This window comes from Carya illinoinensis, chromosome 14 (genome assembly GCF_018687715.1).
Source record: "Carya illinoinensis cultivar Pawnee chromosome 14, C.illinoinensisPawnee_v1, whole genome shotgun sequence".
Classification (NCBI taxonomy): domain Eukaryota; kingdom Viridiplantae; phylum Streptophyta; class Magnoliopsida; order Fagales; family Juglandaceae; genus Carya; species Carya illinoinensis.
This window is the reverse complement of record NC_056765.1, coordinates 28612348-28633075: the sequence shown is the minus strand read 5'-3', so window position 1 is coordinate 28633075 and position 20728 is coordinate 28612348. Positions and strand designations below refer to the sequence as shown.

Here is a 20728-nt window from a genome sequence, read left to right as displayed (position 1 = left end):
CGTACAATCGTTTTGAAAAAAGTAGGATCTACTATTAAAAAATTAAAATTTTTTTCACGTGGATTCTATATTTATTTATTTTTTTTCAAAGTGATTGATTGGCCTTGCACACTCACGACTACAACTATCATTTTTCTTATTTAAGAGAGGTTGGTGTACATTACACAAATGTGATCTTATAAAAATATAGGGTCATGATCATGAAAGATGAATAACTTGACATTCAAGAATACTCGTAGAATTAATTTGACATTCAAGAATGTTGGAAAAAAGATGAATAATGACATTTTCCTTTGTCGTGTAGCTTACAATATCTAGTACTACTGCAATAATAATAAATATTACTCAAATCTTAGATTTTAATTATTCATGTATTATAGGATATATATTATGATTTGATGATAGTTTTCAATCTACAAAAATAAATATTCAAATTCAATATTCTCTCATTACCAATGTTGCTGAATTTGTATGATTAATAATCAGAGAAATACTTTAGCCATAAAAGAGCTACACAAAAGTAAACTCACAAAATACCGTGACTTCATGTAATACGTCAGATTGTAAAGTTCTTTTATTGTAAAGTAAATGTAACAGATTACATGAAATTATGTTGTTTTGTGAGTTTATTTTTATGCGATCTCTAATTATTTAAGATCGATGTCAAGTTGAAATTTGTTCAAAAATTCACAAACAGCACTTAAGAGCTTCAAATCATGACTGTCTCTACTAGGACATGAGATTGAACTTTAAGTTGGATCACTTGTTGGGGAAGCTCTCTTGCGCGTGCAAACCTTAGTACTACTCTTTGGTGGGAGATGACAACTTTTGCAGCGCAAGCATATATGGCTGTATCGAGCTCAAATCTATGAACAGATTCAATTAGTTTTTTTATTTTTTTATGGATCAGTTTGGAACCCTACAATTTCTTGGAAGTATATATAATATCCATGCATGTCTTTTACAGATAAAAATGCATGTGATCTATTTTTACTTGTTTTATATATATTTTTTATAGGACATGTATGTTTGTTTTTTATGTTTCTATGAAGTTTTTAGAGATAAGTAATGATTTGACATGTTATCAAAATATAGGTTTTGAGTTCAAACCTTAACTTTACGTACTATTATATTTAATATAACGAAAATATTTCAGTTACAAAAAAATTACATAAAAATAAATTCACAAAAATAGAATTTGACATCCTATGTATAGTCCAATGACGGAAATACTAAGATAAATGTAAATAATTTAATTTTTTTCCCTTTTTTTGAAGAAATTAATAATCTTAAGCAAAGGAAAAAGTTAAAACCCGAATATTAATATTTAGGTCATTCTAGTTTGGATTCATAAATTATCTCATCTTATCTTTTTTTATTATTACAATCTTTTTAAATTTTTATATAAAATATAATAAATAATTTAACTTTTTAAAATCTCAATTCAATTTTTTTAATTTTAAAATAATAATAATAATATTAAAAAATAATATTTTATTTAACTTTTATTTAAAATCATCTTATTTTATCTTTATATAGGTCGATGGGTAATATGAGATAGATAGATAGATAGAATACTCAGAACTGATCTGTTTCCGTCTGCTACATAAAAACAAGCCTATTATATATCATCAACCACTCCAAAAACTGCTGCATGCTATCTCTCTCTCTGGTTCATAGAGGTTCTTCCCAAGCAAACCTAGTTTTGAAAAAATAAAATAAAAATATTTGAAATCTGCAGCATCCATCCAAGATTCCCAACACCTTCTGCAAAAGATATATTTGCATTTGCATTCGGGCACCAAAACCTAGGTGGTGTTTTGACTATCGCCTTCATTGACTATTCTCAGTTTCAGAGCTCAGACTCCGAGGTCATTCCCATCGGCCAAACAGAACCACAAATCCAAAAGCATTATATACATATCCCCCAAGCAACTTGAGAGGGAAGGACAGAGAAAGAGAAGATCAAGAAAAGCATCATCAGATCCCTCTTTTTTCTTGTGTCCCAAACAACACCGATCGAGGAGGGCCTTCTTTTAAGATCGAGTTCTCTCTTTTAGTGGCCTTTTCAGCTAGCTAGATTCAGAGAATCAGACAAGAAAGTTGTTTGTTTCTTTATATATATATATATATATATACACTTCCTAGGGTTTGGCGCTGGAAGTTTCGATCCATGCATGATCTGGGTCTTGATCATGAGCAGCTTGAAGCAGATCATGGGTCTTATATTTAGAAAAGAGTTAGCTTGCTTCTCTCTTCTACTCCTGGTTCTGTTTCTGTTTCTCCTACAAATATCGACATCTTCTGCAGCTGATCATGTGTCTGCAACATTTGCAACCTTCAAAGCTAAAGCTGGGTCTGCTGCCTCTAAAGTGAGTAGTATTGATGTCGAATCCATTAATGGTAGCATTGGGTCAAGAGATAAAGATCATGAAGATGCAGGAGATCATGCTCATGTTTTTGGAGATGAAAAGAGGAAAGTCTTTACTGGCCCAAATCCTTTACATAATCGATAAGTAGCTAGCTCTAGCTAGATCATACATAAAGCAAGCAGCTCGATTCTCTATTTATTTCTTAATTCACTGCTACTTCAGGCTATAATATTTTCCATCTTCTTCGCTTTTTCCTTTCTTTTCTCTTCAAAATTTTGATTATTTTCTTTTGATTATATCTGATGGTTGAGACGTTAGTTTCTGCTTTACCATCCACAGGAATTATGTACGTACGCGCGTAAGCAATGCCACAAATATTATTGCAGTATTTGCAGATAAAATTGAAGTTCTTGTTTACAGTTTTGCAGCTAAAAAACAAGAAAGTATTTTATATATATATATATATATATGATATTGTTGATTTTTTTCCATTAATATTAGAGCTGGTGTAACGACTATGAGTATTATTGTTTTTTTTTTTTTTTTATTCGTTTTATGGTCATTGGTATGTGTGTTTAATGTTTGGGTGTCTACAGAACAGTACTTATAATATATATTTGAATTACTTTATATATATATATTTGAATTAGGTTGTTGTTTTCTTGTGAAGTGGACAGTTTCCAAAACACATAATACCTGCAGTATTAGTCAGATTGATATAAACATGAGAAATGCTTTGCATCTCCATAATCAGTCTCGAGCATTTTGTCAGATTATTATTTTTTATTTAATAATTAAGTAAGTATTTTTTATTAATATTGTAAACTTTTTTAAAATATTTAAGAATATTTTAAAAATACATGAAAAAACAAATAATTTATTTATTTTTTTGTTTTTTTTACACTTATCAGGCTTAAATTTGGGTCCTGAGTCGAGGGCTGTAGAGCAACTCTATAAACATCCCTCGTATTTTCCTTCAACAAATATATATATGTAATATATATATATATATATAACACAAAAAACAATGACATGAATAAGTTTTTAATTGTACAAGTTTTGTACAAAACTTCAGATAATAAGGAAAATACTCTTTCTTTCGTGGTGGAATTCAATTCTTTTTGCGGTGAAGTCTACTTCTCTTACAAAGAGCTTTTGTGCAAAGCTTTTACACAAGACTTGTGCAAATCATTACGTTTTATAGGGATTTCGATACCTAGCCTATCACATAACTCTCCTGGGCTTGAGGCAAATCTCTCATCCTTATTTGTTAGAAAAGAACTAATAAAAAAACAAAAATATGTAAAGGCTAGAGGGAGGGGCTAGTTTTACAAATGATTTATGTTTGACCGAAAAGTTGCAGCATTGGATTCAATTGAGACCATCACCTTGAAGTTACATCTTTGACTTTTGGTTGTAAAGTTTGATACTTTATTAGACACGAAAACATTTAAGTTTTGCTTATGGACTATGGTTGGGTTTTATAAAGTAAGAAATGTTGTTAATAATAATGAAAGTTACATCTTTGACTTTTGTTTGTAAAGTTTAACACTTTATTAGACACGAAAACATTATGTTTTGCTTAGAGTTGGGTTTGGATAATTAGAAATATTGAAAAGTGTTGTGAACAATAATGAAATAATAGTAATAAAAAAATAATAATAGAATATTAAATAGTAATAAAAAATATTTAAAAAGTAATAATAAAATAATAAATAGTAATGGAGTGAGTATGTTGAGAATACTTAAATTAATTTCATCTCTTTAAATGTAAAGTAATCTGAATGCATGTGACATTTGTTTTTTGTATAATTGTAATAGATTAGATATAGAAGAAATAGAAGAAAGGATTAGAGAATAATTATCAAGTGTTTCAGAATTTATAACTTCAAATTATCTAATATTATCGATGTTATTTATTATATGACGTGTTATAATCATGAAGGTTAAAGGTTTAATTAAGATCTCGTTTGGTTATGTAGTTTAGATGAGATGAGATAAGATTTTTTGAATAGTAATGAAATTTTTGAGTTAAGATGAAATGAGATAATTTGTAAAAAAAATGTGTGTTTGGATGCTGAGATGAGATGAGACCTTTTTTATTTTTTAAAATTTGAAAAATGTGTGGGTCCTATGGTATTTATAGAGTACTCAAGTTATGCACTGTTCATGTACTGTTTTGTAATGTTTATGTACTGTTCACACACTATTCATGTCAACCTTTACTATTTATTTACTGTTCATTTAAGTAAATGTTTTCAAAACTTAAGAGATGAAATATTGTGTTTGGAGAGCCAAAACTACTATACGGTACAACTCCATATAAGATGTTTTCATATGAATTGGCTAACCAAATCAGACCTAAATTATTAGCATCTAATAATCATGGGACTTTTGGATTAATGGTTGAGTATATAATAAGCGGTATTAGAGCTATATACACTACTATGCCACAAGTTCAAGTCATTGAGGGATCGACCTATATATAGATTGGACTAAAATACTTTAGTACTATGTATGTACATGATATTAAGTAGTGAACTACGAATATATGAGCAAAACCATCAAAAAGGAAAATAACTACTATTAGGCCAATGTCAATGACTCAATAGAAAGACCGTTGTGAATGTTAGATTCGGAAGTATGGTGGAATGTTACGATCTTAAGGATTAAATGTTTACAAATTAGTATATAATTTATAGTCCTATATTTTTTGGATTAATGATTAAATATTTAACAATGTGAAATTTCTTTGTATTTTGAAAATTATATATGGTATGAAGAGTGTATATTGTTAATGGGAGGTAATTTTAATCAAATGAATTAGTAGGCCAAAATTCCAGAAGTTCAAAATTCAAGCCCAACCAGGCCAGCCCATTCTTATTTAGAGGTCTTATGGATGAAGACAACCTTATAATGCAGCCAGGCCATTAATTACCTAAATATTTTTTGTTTTCTCTATATAAATAAGCCCCTAATTTCCCCCTCATTTTTCATCAATTTAAAATCCTCCCTCTCATTTCTCTTTCAATGAATACAATGCATAATCAAATTACATCAATCCCCTAAATTTGAAAAAAAAAAAAAAAAAAAAAAAAACCCCATCATATATGGGGAAGGACAAAACTGTTTTATAATTTCATTTCATACCCATTCAAGGTATAACAATGAATTCTTTGTTTATCAAACTTGATAATTGCTGATCATATTAAAGTTTTTTCATTTGAAGAAACTTAAAAAATATAAAAATTTTATGTTTAGTTATTTTTGCGTATTCTTTGTACACTCTACTGATATGATTAACTGTATTACTTTTTTTAACAATAATATAAAATAATTATTTTGATCAATTACATTAGTGGAGTACTATACGTAGCAAAACTCAAAAATAATAGCATCATATTTGTTGTTCATTCTTTTCTTTTTTTTAGAGAATTACTTTGCCATATTCTTACTAAAATGATTTACACATTAAGGACCTGTTTGAATTTAAAGTTGATCTTAATTCATCATTTCTTATCTAATCATCAAAACTTTTTCAAATTCTCATACAAAATTTAAGAAAAAACTTAACTTTTTCAAATTTAAAAATAATAATAATAATAATATTATAAAATAATATTCAAATGATATTTTATTTAATTTTTAACTTTCGTCTCAACTTATTTTATTTTAACCCATTATCCAAACCCCTCCTTTTTTTTTTTTTTTTTTTTGAAGGAAAGAATCATTTCATTAATAAATTTAATCAAGAGAATGAATACATGGTGGACAAAACTCTAAATCAATTATATCCTCATTTGCCCTTAGTGCATTCTTAGCTAAACAGTCAGCAACCGAATTGGCTGCTCTCTTGGTATGAACAGCCTCCCAAACTTCCATCCGAGCCAACAAGTTTCTGATATCCCAGATGATAGGTCTTGTTTTACTACAACTGACTTCAGTCTGATTAATGCCATTGATCACAACTAAAGAATCTCCTTCCAAAATAATCTTCCTTAGGCCAATCTCTTGAGCAAATCTCACAGCTTGACATGCCCCATAGGCTTCTGCAATTAGTGGATCCTGTGTGAACATTCTTCTCATCCTTTTGGCTGCAATTACATGCTTACCATGGTCCCTAACAATAATGCCAATGCCCACCATGTTGGTGTTTTTGCATAAAGCACTGTCCCAATTCACCTTATAGAACCCTTCAGGTGGAGCTATCCAGCTACTGGTGCAGGATGAAGGAACTGGTAGATGGGACTCTGCTGTAACAGCAGCTTCTTGGAAATCCTTCACTGCCTGCAAACTGAGACGCATCAACTCAGAAGGATGAGTAAACTCCTCTTCAAACAGAAGTCTATTCCTCCTCTGCCAAATCTTGTGTGCAATAACTGCTATTACCTCCACTTGATCTTGTCCAAACTGAGAAAACCAAGCCTTTAGTAGCCCTTTAAAGTCACAGACATCGAAGACAGCCTTCTGCAGCTTTTTGAAACCTTGACACCAGACATCTCGTGCAGCCAAACAAGACCAGATGGCATGTAGACTTGATTCTTCTTCTGATAGACAGATAGGACACATAGGAGAGTCCACCACCCTGCGTTTATACAGATTGAGCTTGGTTGGAAGAGATTCCAAACAAGCTCTCCACATGAAAATGAGGACTGATCTAGGCACATTGAGATTCCATAGAGATAGCCACAACTGACTTTCAGACCCTGCAGTTGAACATTGTCCTTTAGCCTTTTCAAGTAACTCCATTTGTAGGTAATAGGCACTCCTTACTGTAAAGAGGCCATTCTGGTTGCATCTCCATACTAGCATATCAGGACACCCATAAGTGCTAACAGGTAGTTGGGTTATGAGGTCCACTTCTCTTGCAGAAAACCAACTCCTAATCAGGGAGTAATTCCAGCCCTTTGTCACTGGGTCAATAAGACTTGCCACTTTCTCATTCAGGTCTACAGTAGTAGGCCTACTTTGAATCTTGAAAGAGTCAGGTTGAGGAATCCACCGATCCTTCCAAATGCACACCTGAGCACCATCCCCTATCCTCCATAAGGACCCTTCATACACCAGCTTTCTAGCTTCACACAGGCTCCTCCATATGAAAGAGGGAGAAGAACCTACCTTGGCATCAAACAAAGAACAGTTAAGGAAATATTTATGTTTATAAACCTGACCAACTAAAGAATTTGGAGATTGGAGTAATCTCCAGCATTGTTTAGCTAGCAAGGCTATATTAAAACTTTCAAAATCCCTATAACCAAGCCCCCCCTCTGATTTAGACTTGCCCATTTGCCTCCAAGAAATCCAATTAATCTTCCTTTCACCTTCCTGTTGGCCCCACCAGAATTGTCTCATCATGTTGTTAATCTTACCAAGCAAACCTTTAGGAAGTTTAAAAACCCCCATACAATAAGTAGGTAAGGCCTGGATGACTGCTTTTAGCAGCACTTCTTTTCCAGCTTTAGACAAGAATTTATTCTTCCAATTGCATATCTTACTACTGACTCTATCCAAGATAGATGAGAAAGCCTTAGATCGAGATCTTCCAACAAAAGCTGGTAGCCCCAAATACCTCTCATAGGAACATGATGATCGAACACCTGCTATACTCAGAATCATTTCCTTTGTATCAGAAGGGGTGTTTTTGCTGAAATAAATAGAGGTCTTCTCCTTATTCAACCTTTGACCAGAAGCCTTCTCATAACATTCCAATAGATAGAGCAAGTTGCTCCACTCTAAGGAGGAAGCTTTACAAAACAACAATGAGTCATCAGCAAAAAACAAGTGATTAATGCAAATCTGACCTCTAGCAATAGGTACACCTGTTATAGCTCCAGAAACTTCAGCTTGTGACAGCATACAACTCAGAACCTCAGAACATAGAATAAAGAGATAAGGTGACAAGGGATCACCTTGTCTCAAACCTCTAGATGCTGAGAATTTCTGCTGAGGAGACCCATTCATAAGCAAAGAGAAGGAAACTGACTCCAAACACTTCCTAATCAGGCCACACCATTTCTCATGAAAGCCCATCTTAGACAGTGCAGCAAGCAGAAACTCCCACTCCACCCTATCATAGGCCTTGCTCATATCTAACTTTAAAGCCATAAAACCATATTTGCCCTTCAATCTATTGTTCATAGAATGCATAGCTTCATAGGCAACCATCACATTATCCATAATAAGCCTACCAGGAATGAAAGCACTCTGGTTTGGAGATACAAGAGCAGGTAAAACTTTCTTCAACCTATTTGCAATCACTTTAGAGATAATTTTATAGATAACATTGCAAAAAGAAATAGGTCTATAGTCAGTTACCTTAGAAGGATCTTTCTTTTTGAGAATTAAAACAATAAAGGTATCATTGATGGTGTGTAGATCTCCTCTACCAAGGTTCAAGAAGTCGAGCACTGCTTTACTCACATCCTCCCCCACCACCTGCCAGTGTGCTTGGTAGAACCCTGCATTGAACCCATCTGGTCCAGGTGAACTCAGTGGGTTCATCTGAAAAACTGCCACTTTTACTTCTTCTGCCATAAAATCTTTGCACAAAAAGGTGTTTATTTCTTCTGTAACCTTAGGAGTCAAGGCTTGTAAACAGACACCAATTCCTGCAGGCTGAGAAGATGCAAATAACTTCTCATAATATGCTTGAAATAGCCCTGACACCTGAGTAGGATTAGTATGGAGACTGCCATCTTCCCCTTCAACCTTACTAATCCTATTAGTTTTTCTTCTTTGATTGGCACACATGTGAAAATACCTTGTGTTCCTGTCCCCATCTTGTAGCCATCTTTGTTTGGCTCTTTGTTTCCATTTTAGATCATCTTCTGCTAGTAATTGATCTACTGCCTTCTGCTTCTCCTTAATAACAGCCCCAGACGGCCCCATATTCTCCTCTTGAAGCCTCGAAATAACCTGCAAATGTTCTAACACCAACTCCTTATTGTTTTTATAACAGATCTTTTTCCATCTAGTGAGAGCCTTTCTGCATAGTGTCAAGCCTCCCAAGACTGAGTGGAGTTTGCTTTCCCTTGCTGTTTTTGATCTCCATTCTTCTTCAACAATCTTCTTGCATTCCTCCTTCTTGTCCCAAGAGCATTCATATCTAAACAAATGCCTTTTCTGAAAGCAGTTGTTGAGATCATTGGACATGGAAACAAAAAGGGGAGAGTGATCTGAAGATTGAGCAGGAAGAGTGTAAATATCTATGTAACTGAACATGAGAGATAACTGTGAATTTCCCAAGCCCCTATCCAATCTTTCTTTGGTAAACTGGTTGGTTTCCCTGTTATTACTCCAAGTAAACTTGTTGCCACGGAAGCCCAGATCACTAAGACCACAATCATCCACTGCTGCTCTAAACTTCTGCATTTGACCATAAGGTCTCATAGCAGCCCCAGCCTAATGAATCAATCAGTTTTTATTTTTTTAAGTTGAATCTTATACTTACTTTTGGTTCAATCAAGACTTGACAAGTCAACGTATAACTAATCTTTTTATAAAAGATTTATCTACGAAGAAAAGATAAAAAAGAAATCTATTGAATGAGTTCAGACAGATAAATCAATTATAAAATATTATTATTTATTTTAAATTTAATCATTTTAAATATACGGATTATTTATTGAGGGATTAATTTAGGCAAAATTACTAAAAAAAAATAAAAAATAATTTTAGAATTAAAATTGCGTATGATAGTGGCGGAATTTCGGTCTTAAAATCCTTCTTAAACCCTACAAACATTAGGCAACGAGGAGTCGAGAAGTGAAAGAAGCTTCTAGTTCGCATTCCATTCTACTCTCTCTCTGCTCATTCCCCTTTTCAAATCCCCCCCCAAATGGCGAAGCGTCTGATTCCTTCATTGAACCGCGTTCTCATCGAGAAAATTGTTCCTCCTTCAAAGACCAACTCCGGTATCTTACTTCCTGAGTCAACCACCAAGGTAACTTTTTCTTCCTTTTTTTTTTTTTTCCTTATGCTGGGAAAATTGGTACTTTTTTCTGTATTTGTGGGATGTCTTTTTTATTTATTTATTATTATTATTGAAACTGAAATCGGGTTCGTGTCTTTTCCTTGCAATTTTGTTTTGACTATACTTCTATGTTGCTTTTGATCTTTGGTTTGGCTTTTGGGGATTTTCTGGTTTTGATTTCTTGTCTCGACGGGAGGCTTTTTTCTTTCGGATTGATTTGTGGTGTCTTTCCCTTCTGTCTGGGTGTGGGTTTGATTTAAATGGACTTTCTACATTGGCTTTCATATTTTAGTTTGACATAACTTCAATTTCGGATATTTCTTTGGTGTCTTTTCCAATTAAACCCAAAAGTTTCCGTTTTGCAATGTTCCTTTAATTGGGTGTGGAGCTTTTCTCACTGGCTTTATTTGATCTATTTGAGCATCTATCACATTTTGCCATTGGAAGTTTTTTATATCTGAGAATATGAGAGCCCCCCTTTTTTATCGGTATATGAGAGCCCTTTTATGTTACCTGAGATTGAATTATATTCTGAGGAATGATAGAAAGTAGAAACGGCAGCTACAGGTGTGACCGTTGCTCGCATTCAATTTGAAACGGCTCCTCGTACCACTTACATTTTGCACACAATTTATGTGTTAATTATGAAATCAGTGAGTTTCACGTCTCAACATTGGAGCAAAAACTGGTTTCGATTTGAGATTGCCGCAGGCACTCCTTTATATGTTTATTTGTTTGTTAGCCACTGTAATTTGTTGTTCTTGCTGCTGTTGTCCTTTTCATTCTTCTCGTTGGTTTACATTGCTCTTGCACCTCTTTTTGACGGCTTGATAATGCAGCTGAACTCTGGAAAAGTTGTTGCTGTGGGCCCGGGAGGTCGTGATAGAGATGGGAAACTTATTCCTGTCAGTGTAAAGGAAGGAGACAATGTTCTTTTGCCTGAATATGGAGGAACTGAAGTAAAGCTTGGTGATAAAGAGTAAGCTATAGATTTCTTTTTTAATGTTATCTCAGGAAGGTGTTTGGTTTTTGTGTTGGAAGAAGGGGATTGAGGGAAGGCGGCGGGTTGGGGGGGGGGGGGGGGGGGTGGGGGTGTTGGTGTTGAAGAGGATGCATAGCCTTTTTTTTCTTTCTTTCTTTTCGTGACTTTTTTTTTTTTTTTTTTGGTTTTTGGGGTAGGCTTTTTGATTGGCAGATACATGAGTTAGGCTTGGAAAAAGAAAAGGAAATATTTCCTGTTCCTTTTGAGTTCAGTCCTCCATCGACCACCTTGATACATGGGTTAGGCTTTTTGATTGGCAGATACATGAGTTAGGCTTGGAAAAAGAAAAGGAAATATTTCCTGTCCCTTTGAGTTCAGTCCTCCATCGACCACCTTTTAGCCAACATATTTAGGCATCGTTTGGGATGGGATGAGATGAAAAATCTGCTAATAGTAGTGAAATAGTTTATGAATGATAGTGAAATGGTTTGAGTTAAGATGTTTTATGGGGTTTTAGAAAATAAGAGACAAAATTGAATAAAAATATTATAAAATTAAAATATTATTAGAATGTTATTTTCATTTTGGGATTTGAAAAGGTTGAATTATATTTTTTATTTTGTTTGGAAGTTTGAAAAAATTGTAATAAATAGGTAATGATTAAATGAAAAAGCTGAAGATTTAAAATTGAAAAGTGTTTGTGTTTTAGTAATGTTTGGATGTTGAGATAAGATGATATGATTGAACATCCAAACCAGCGTTTGTTTTGGTGTAAGATAACAGTCACAACATGTTCGCCTTCATTCCTTTGTCACAAAAATTGTTTTCCTTGATATGAGCGACAAACCGTTCTCATTACCATACCTAACATATTTTCCCTGGACTTTGTTTCAGGTATCATCTGTATAGAGATGAGGATATCTTGGGAACTCTTCATGACTAAGCATGGTACTTCACTATCATTGTTTCAAACGTTTGTGTCCCTGCTCAGCATGAGGCAGTTCATGATAAATGGAGAAAATAGGCCTTCTTATCCCTGGAACTTGAGAATTTTGTGCTTTTGCATTATGCAACTCTTATAAAGCTAGACACCACAGTATTGCTGTGGCTTAAACAAACAAAATGAGGATTTGAAGACAGCTCTGTGATGTTTCATCTAAGACTGCAGTAATAATGAATTTCCCATTTGACTTGCTGATATTTTGGTCCATTCATATTGGGCCCCAGTCTTTTAAAAAAATGAATAAATAAGATATTTATATGAAAAAAAAAACTAAAATTTTAATAATAAATCTCATTTTTTTAAAAAAAGTTTTACTACTCATTATCTCCACACATCATACACCAAATTTATTATTTTTTTAATTTTATTCTTTTTAAAATAATAAAATTTTTCTACTCATCATTCATATATCAAAAATTTGATAAGAGAACAATAAAAAAATAAAAAAAATTATATATAGTGTGATGATGATGGTATAAGTAAAATTAGTATGCATTATTAATTTTCTTTCATAAGTGCTGAGAATTTTTAACAGCATAAAAACAATACAAATTAATAAAGCAGTGAGGGAGAGAGAGAGATTCAATGAGGTTTCTGTTTGTTTAGCATGTACTTTGAGAATTTTGGGGACCATCGTATTTTTGCATTATATTGGCTTTATTGTCGAAGCAAAAATGCAACATATGAATTAAAAAGAACAATTTTACTGTATACAAGTAAAATTACATATTAATATGTTTATTAATACTAATTCTTTCATATTTATAATTTAAATTAATACTGTTTTTAATAAAATTTATTTTTTGACCAATCACATTAAATTAATGCATATATTAATACATAATTATGCTTGTAAATTACAATTAAATTTTTTCAAAAAGAATGAAGACTTGAGATCAATATTTTGAATACCATACCGGATGTCGTACCAATTAAGATATTGGAACAAAATATTATGATACCTATATCGTTTCATATTCCTTTTCGAGATATGAATAAATTATATATATAAATATATATATTAATTATATTCCAAAATAATAATCTGTATATATGAATAAATTATATATAAATACACATATAAATTATAAATAATCTGGTCTAAATTAAAAATCAAAAAATAAACTTATAATTTGAAGAAATGAAAAAAAAAAAAAAAATGCCGAAATACCAGCTGGTACGGGCCGATACAGGTCAAAATATTTACTAGTCTGACCGGTACCGTCGGAATTTAGACCAGTACAAAACAGGTATAATTTCTGTACCGGACTAGTGAATGGTACGGCATATTCCAGTCGTACCGGCCGATACAGTACAAAATTTAAAACACTGCTCGAGATGCCTACACCGAAACCAATTCACATGACATCTATTCTATAGAAATCATTTTGTCAAGATAGTTTTGTTTTAATTGTTACACTCAATAGTTAATTCAAACACTAAAGATTGCATGTCTCTTCCAAACTCAAATTCTCATGTACTCCTTAAAAAGACAAGAAAACGAAGCAAGCATGCAAATCATCCATGAAACTATTCTTCAGAACTTTTAGTGGAGTTTATAAAGCTCTGAGCAGCATCAAAACTTAGTTCTTCGTGCACCTGGAAAGAATATTAAAGACATTTTAACACCATTAGTAACAGGGAAGACAAATTTATCAGATTTCTGTAAGCGTACAGCACGTACAAGTTTCTTATGAATTTGTTGGAAAGCCTTGCAAAATCTCTCTGCATCTGCTGCCCCCACCTATGAAACAAATGAGCACCGATGGTTATCCCATTCCCATCTTTTTCATCAAGCTATGCTATCTGTTTGGAAAAAATCTCTTCATCATCCATTTTCTCATCGTCCTCTCATCATCTCATATTGTGACATTAGATGATAAGTTCACAAATGAAATATAATAAATAGTCTCCAATCATCTAATATCACGTCATGAGATGATGAGTAGCATTATTCGTCTGTTTATTTGTTTTTTTTTTTCCTCCCTTCGTCATGCTACATTGTACTGCTAATAATATAATATAGCAAGTCATGAAACAATTTGGTGTCGCATGAAAATACTTCCCAAACAGATCTATAGGGAGGAAGTAAATATGTTGTCATAATCTTCACGTTTCCTTGAAACAAAACATGACCCCAATTCGATTTCAAGGCCTAAAAAAGCATCCACAGTTTCGACTCAATGGCTGAAATTGATGCACGAACGAGTGGAGAGAATCTTTCAGAATTAAATATGTACGACTAAAAGCAAGAAAAAATTTTACTTTTACTTAAAAAAAAAAAAAAACAAGAAAAATACAAGGTTAGACTTTTCCGACCAAGGTAAGGTACCTGTAAAGAAATTTCAAAGCAAATAGAGGAAATAGCAGTTGATGTGCCTTTCACTGCTTTACATATACTGGAAACTAAAACAAATGTCTACTTATTCAAATAGTGGATGGAATTTTTTATTTTTTTTAATAAGTAAACGGTAGTATTAATAAGAATAGGCATAGCCCAAGTACACAAGATGATATACAAGAGATAAAACCTATCTAAATCGTACTAGTAAAGATAAGAAACTCATGAAGATTTAGGCCATTAAAATCCACAGCTATAGCCCAAAGAAATAAGGTATGAAAGAATAGTGGATGGAAAATTGAAGATGAGTATGTTACTTTGCAAATCAAAAACCATTTTTCAGACAAATAATTATGCAAAGATTGGTTTTGTAAATCTTCAGGAAATGCCCCAATTTTCCCTAATTCTGATATCACACCGAGTGAGATGCAAACTGAGAAAGTCATTCTCTAACTGCAACTACAGTTCTATTCCCAAGCTCAAACTGAATGAAATTAATAAAATATCAAACAAAATTGAACTATTGAACTTTCTTCTCAAGGTTTAGTTCTGAGAGTAAGTTATCTGCCTCGAGCCTCGCACAATTATTTATTGCAAGCTTCATAAAAACCTATCTATGCCAGTTTACTGGAATGTTAACTAAACACCGATTCAACTCATCTACAGTCCAGTTGATAAAGCAAGGGAGAGTGATGCCATATGTTAGCAATATTCAATACCCTAAATGACAATCTACCTAGCATGACTCAAGGCATTTAACAGGTCAAAATTAACCATAATACACCCCTTCATTCATCTGTACTATGGTGGTGTAATGCCACAAATGTAGCAAACACATTAATTCTGCTTTGAAGTACAGTTCGACTCCATCAAATAATGATAACTACAGGCACAAAAGAGGAAAGTTGTGGTAATAGATAAAAACAAGAAGACCTGTAATCTCAAGATGAAAGCTGTAAACAGAATTTCTGTAAAAGTGAAGAACAGCCTAAAGCTTCTCAGGTTTTTCATTGATATTATATTGACCATGTCGATCATCCTCAGTATTATTTTTCTTAAGCTAAATCTCTGTGTGTGATAGGTTTTTTCTTTATTTTATTATTTAGCTTGGCCATGCTCACAGGTTGTGAGAGTCTAATTTGGTTTAAAGTGTACATAGGGCTCAGGATTCCTGTTGGTGTCTTTGAAATCCACAGTATCTTCTCTCTCTTTTTTTCTTCCTTTTTTTGTTGGGGGTGGGAAGAACAATTTTTTTAGTTTCAATTGAGTTGTAGATATGACATTGTTCTTATATAGCAAATTAACACAAAATCTATTAATTACTCTTTCTCTCTCCCCACACAAACTCTATTAATTACTCGTGCAATCTTAATATCTGCATTACTATAAGAAAGGCTGATGATCTGCATTTTCCATCGCATTAAGGCATTAAGGTTTTTTTTACCTCTCTGAGCTATGAAATATTCCAGGAATCATTTCAATCGATTAATAAAATCGTCTTTCTTACTTATAAAAATAAAATAAAAATTCTAGGAATCATGGCCAAAAATTTTCATGCAACAGATAGCTGGTAATTTAAAATGCTAGAAGTGGAAAGATTAGGAACTCTAATAATTTTTCATAAGTGGAGTTCGCCATACCTTCCTTTCGACAGCCAACTTTAGCTTCCCCCAAAATGCATCTGTCAATATACAGCCACATAACCAAGAATATTTAATTTCTCTGGTAAAAGTCGACATACAAGTGTAAATGCATCTAGTCATCTAATCCTACTAGGTCTTCTCCCTATATTGAAAAATATAAAGCAAAGTGTTGAAAAACCAGATTCACAATATGTCAAGTATCTCACAAAAAATTTGACTATTTACTTCTCAACAAAATTTTCTTATTACTTTAAAAAAAAAGAAAGAAAGAAAAGAAAAGAGTTCACAATACAATTTGACTCCAGATTCACATATAAATTTGATGAATGTAATGTTAACAAACCCAAGACCCCCGGGGGAAGCTTTTCCAAGTTTTCCAGGCAAGTACATACAATACACATCAAACTCATGATAGCAAAATTGGCACACAAATGGAATCACAACGGTAGACACAAACCCCTTCATAAACAAGCAAGGTGCTTGTAGGTTTATAAAGGAGAACAAAGGGCAGGAAAGAATGACTTTACATCGAATATAAAAGGTTTGGGTGTTCACTTTTATTTGGAATGCTTACAAGGGAATGGAAAAGAATCGGTGTCCTTCCATTCCTCTCCTTCCTGCTTCCCTTTTAAAATCAACTCCCAAACAGACCCACCATTTCCTCTTGTTTCGAAACCCACCCCCACCCCCCCCCCCCCCCTGCGGGCGGGGGGGCCCAAAAAAATAATAATAATAACTGACTGTATACTGAAAAGCAATGCACCTTGCTGGCTAACAAAAAACAATAATTATAATAAAAGGTAATCGGACGGATACCATGTTGGCTAATTCCTTGATTTTCCACTCTATTCCCCTCATCCCATGCATCTTGCCATTCCTTTATCTGTTATGAAGTCAAAACTTTCAACCATCGCTGAACATATACAAATACATCACAATATTGTGTAAAGCAGTGGAAGTCGTACCACCTCACTCTGCGATGACCTAGAGGTTGATTCTCTCGATGCTTCTAATTCCACCTGAAATTATATTCAAAATCAGAGCCAGATGCATCTATAATCAACCAAAGAGGATATTTTTTACAAATTCTTTTAATTTGTGTTAGACAATAGAATCTACCTACCATTTGGGTCCTTCCACTAATTTGGATTGATATTATATATAAAAAAATAAATACACACACACACAGATATACTACGCCCATTAAAACTTTTGACATGTGCTTCTCGCCAGAATTAACCTCGTCCTTTCCTTTTTCTGTCTCTCTATTAGCGTCTTTCTTATTTCTTGTGAGAGGGTTGATGTTGAATTCTAGGCGTTTGAAGGTGGAATAGAGGACCTTCATTTTTTTGAAGGAGGGAGGAAATTATATAGGCATTTCTGAGAGAAGCAGAAGGGTGGTTAAGTTTGTTTCTCTTAGAGCGCTGGTGTTATCCTGGGTGGCAAAGATGTTGGAGGAATGCTTGGCACACCCTTGGAGTGATGGGTTTTTCAGAAAGTTGGGGGAGGGTAATGGTATTATGGAAGAGGTTGGGAAAGGTGTTGGAGGGGCAACAAATGAAAGGAAGGAGCAGAATGTGCAGATCATAGTAGATAAGATATAACACAGAATTATGTGCAGGCAGTATTCAAAAATATGATGAAACACTTGGACAGTAAACATACTGTCCAATACGAAAATAATATATAAGAATTAAACTTAAAATCGAGCATTCAGCTTCCTTCCTCAAAATTTCTGTCACACACTTAATCATCTAACAAACTGAGAATGTGACCCAGTTCTGCCAAACATGCCCACCGCCAGTATTTTGCAACTAGGGGTAGCAAAATAACGTGTTGAATGCTTTTCAAAATAACCATACAGCACATACAATTCAAGAAGCCACGTAACAGATATATTTTGATTGGCACCAGGTGCCCGACAATAGCATCTGAACTAATCCTGGGGGTGCACAGGCCCTCAATAAGAAGTTTTCCGCAAGTGCACCTCGGATAATTCAAGGGAAAAATCTCCTTGTCCAATTACCTCTAAAGATTTTTTGCAATCAAAAGGATTCAAACCTTAGACTTTGGATAGAGCATACCACCAAGACCAAGGCTTTTACCACTTAAGCCAACCCCTAGGGGTTTTTCTTTGGTATACAAATCAAATTTCAGTATTATGCATAATCGATTCCTAAAATCTCCAAGTAACAAGAAGACTTGTTCAAACAACTATACACTCGATCGGACCATCAGACATAACATATGAATCAATCAACCCTTGACTAGCTTATTCTTAAAACAGCCTTGATATCTTCGTACCTGTTAGTTGTGCCATTCACAAATCGTGGCTCCTGATTTCAGTTTTTAATTGAAACAAAACCTCTTACTTCTTCATCCATGATGCATCTTTTGCCCAAAAAATTGAAGGGCTTAAGTTTAGCCCATACCTGTTAACCTTGTTCCGAAACTATTGGACACTCAGTTACCAACTGGATCAACCTCTATGCTACAAGCTACCCACTAAGTAACGCAACCTTAATGAAACAAATACAGACAAACAGCAAATAAGAGCAACCATAACAACCCCAAAAATGGGAACTTTCAGCCACTGAACAGGATATAAAGAGAGACCCAGTTCACATAATGGCATCATAACAAAGAGGGAACCCCTTTGTGTTAAACCTCAAACACTTTGTTTAACAAACACGATATAATTTATAAAATATTTTTTAATAAAATAACTTGGAAAATAGAGAAAGAGTTACATGGTAATCACGGGATCGGACGATGGGGAAGAGATCGAGAAGGCGTCGGAATTCAACTTCGTCCATGCCTGCTTCGACTGCTGCTGTTTTTGCTCTCCCCAGATTAAACGGCAGAGTCGGCAGACCCACTTCTTTCCTGCTTTTCTTCTTTCCGAAGTTTCAATATCTTTTATTTTTAGTACTTCTTTTGCGTAATTTTTATTACGTTCTCATTTTTAAAGGTTACTTTACATTGAACTATTTCCAATTTCTTAGGTTTCTATTTGATTCACTTATTAAATAAGAAGAAAAATCAAACAATAAATATAATATTTCTTTATGAGTTATTTATTATCAAGTAATCCTATATTTCATATTTTTATTTTATTTTTATCTTATTATGTAAGATATAATATATTTATCATCATAAAAATTATTCAATAAAAAACCATTCAATAGCGATAAATATACTACATCTTATATAATAAGATGATAATGTGGTATTATTGTCCAGATAACTAACACAAAAGAGATGTGAATTGAATTGTATTTAAAATTAATAATAATTATAAATCAAATATACAATATAAAATATAAACAAAATACAAAACAATAATAAAATATAAACAGTAAAGGTAAGAGAGAATTTGCGAGATTCGGTCCCATTGCCTACGTTCTCGCCTCAAGCTACCCCTTGAAGATCCTCAAATTCACTATTCAACTTCCTTTAGGTGGAGATAGAAACCTATTACACCTTTGAGCAACACCGTTACAAAGAATTTGTGTAGAACACTCTCTACACTTACAATCACCTTACACGTGATGATTCAACTATTTCCTGTATAGAACACTTTCTACACGCACAAGGATTATACATACCATTTTACTGATACAAGAGCTGATAATGGGTAGGTTATCAGAAAATACTCATCAATGAATGAAATCAAAACAATACAGTGCAAACCATATTTCTTTCAAAATGAACAAAGATTAAGGCTCAATACTTAGAGAAGAGAGAATGAAAACTTTGAATAAATATTGTATGCTCTTGGTGTTGTAAATGTGAATCTCTCAAATGATCTATTTATAGGCATATGAGACTTCATATTCAAATTTAAAAAGATTTACATGTCAAAAACAACATCATTCACTTTTTCAAAAAATTCAAATAAAAGGTTTTTCTTTTTCAATTGTCAAAGACAACATCATTCATTTTTCAAAAATTTCAAACTTAATCTTTTACTTTTGGCATATGACAAAATGAGCACACTTTACTTTTTAAATATTTCAAACCTAATCTTTTTACTTTTTGCATATGACAAAAGGAGCACATTTTTACTTTTCAAACTTTTCAAACAAAAACATATACTTTTTGCATAAGTCAAAAAAAACATCAATTACTTTTGAAAATATTCAAATAAAACATGTACATGTGAAAGATGACAATCAATCATCTTTAATATTTTCAAAGTTCAAACCTTTAATCATGTAATGCACATGTGAAAGATAACAATCAATCATCTTTCAAAATTTTTAAATTTAATTTTCAAAATATTCATGCACATGTGGAAAATGTATTTTAATGCTTTATGATAAAATATTAATTTTGAGCATTAATTCTAATTTTGAATTTTTAAGAGATTTACAATATTATTCTATGATTTTAATGTGAATTTGTTTCCTTTT

General features: G+C 33.0%; 2 protein-coding genes across 3 annotated transcripts; one reads left to right on the top strand and one right to left on the bottom strand.

Moving 5' to 3' along the window:
• Nucleotides 1–10103: 10103 nt before the first annotated feature.
• Nucleotides 10104–12524, top strand: LOC122293415 (10 kDa chaperonin, mitochondrial-like). Its single transcript, XM_043101981.1, has 3 exons — nt 10104–10314; nt 11184–11323; nt 12221–12524. Exons 1-3 carry the CDS (start codon nt 10210–10212, stop codon nt 12267–12269), a joined length of 294 nt encoding a protein of 97 aa, XP_042957915.1. The 5' UTR covers nt 10104–10209; the 3' UTR covers nt 12270–12524.
• A 1144-nt stretch (nt 12525–13668) lies between these two features.
• On the bottom strand, nt 13669–19258 carry LOC122294940. Of its 2 annotated transcripts, none has more exons than XM_043103934.1 (6): nt 19064–19258; nt 17279–17332; nt 17130–17196; nt 16311–16351; nt 14014–14073; nt 13669–13928 (listed from the first exon to the last, which is right to left on the bottom strand). In XM_043103934.1, exons 1-6 carry the CDS (start codon nt 19127–19129, stop codon nt 13860–13862), a joined length of 357 nt encoding a protein of 118 aa, XP_042959868.1. In that variant the 5' UTR covers nt 19130–19258; the 3' UTR covers nt 13669–13859. The 2 variants fall into 2 exon arrangements, with proteins under 2 accessions (XP_042959868.1, XP_042959869.1); XM_043103935.1 differs by having other exon boundaries at nt 17282–17332.
• Nucleotides 19259–20728: the final 1470 nt, after the last annotated feature.

Coding starts and splice junctions, on each gene's coding strand:
- LOC122293415 (XM_043101981.1), top strand. CDS start 10,210: ATGGCGAAGCGTCTGATTCCTTCATTGAACCGCGTTCTCATCGAGAAA. Junction 10,315..11,183: donor TTCCTGAGTCAACCACCAAG/GTAACTTTTTCT, acceptor TTGATAATGCAG/CTGAACTCTGGAAAAGTTGT. Junction 11,324..12,220: donor GTAAAGCTTGGTGATAAAGA/GTAAGCTATAGA, acceptor ACTTTGTTTCAG/GTATCATCTGTATAGAGATG.
- LOC122294940 (XM_043103934.1), bottom strand. CDS start 19,129: ATGGACGAAGTTGAATTCCGACGCCTTCTCGATCTCTTCCCCATCGTC. Junction 17,197..17,278: donor GGTCATCGCAGAGTGAGGTG/GTACGACTTCCA, acceptor ACTTCATAACAG/ATAAAGGAATGGCAAGATGC. Junction 14,074..16,310: donor AGTTGGCTGTCGAAAGGAAG/GTATGGCGAACT, acceptor TTTGTTTCATAG/GTGGGGGCAGCAGATGCAGA.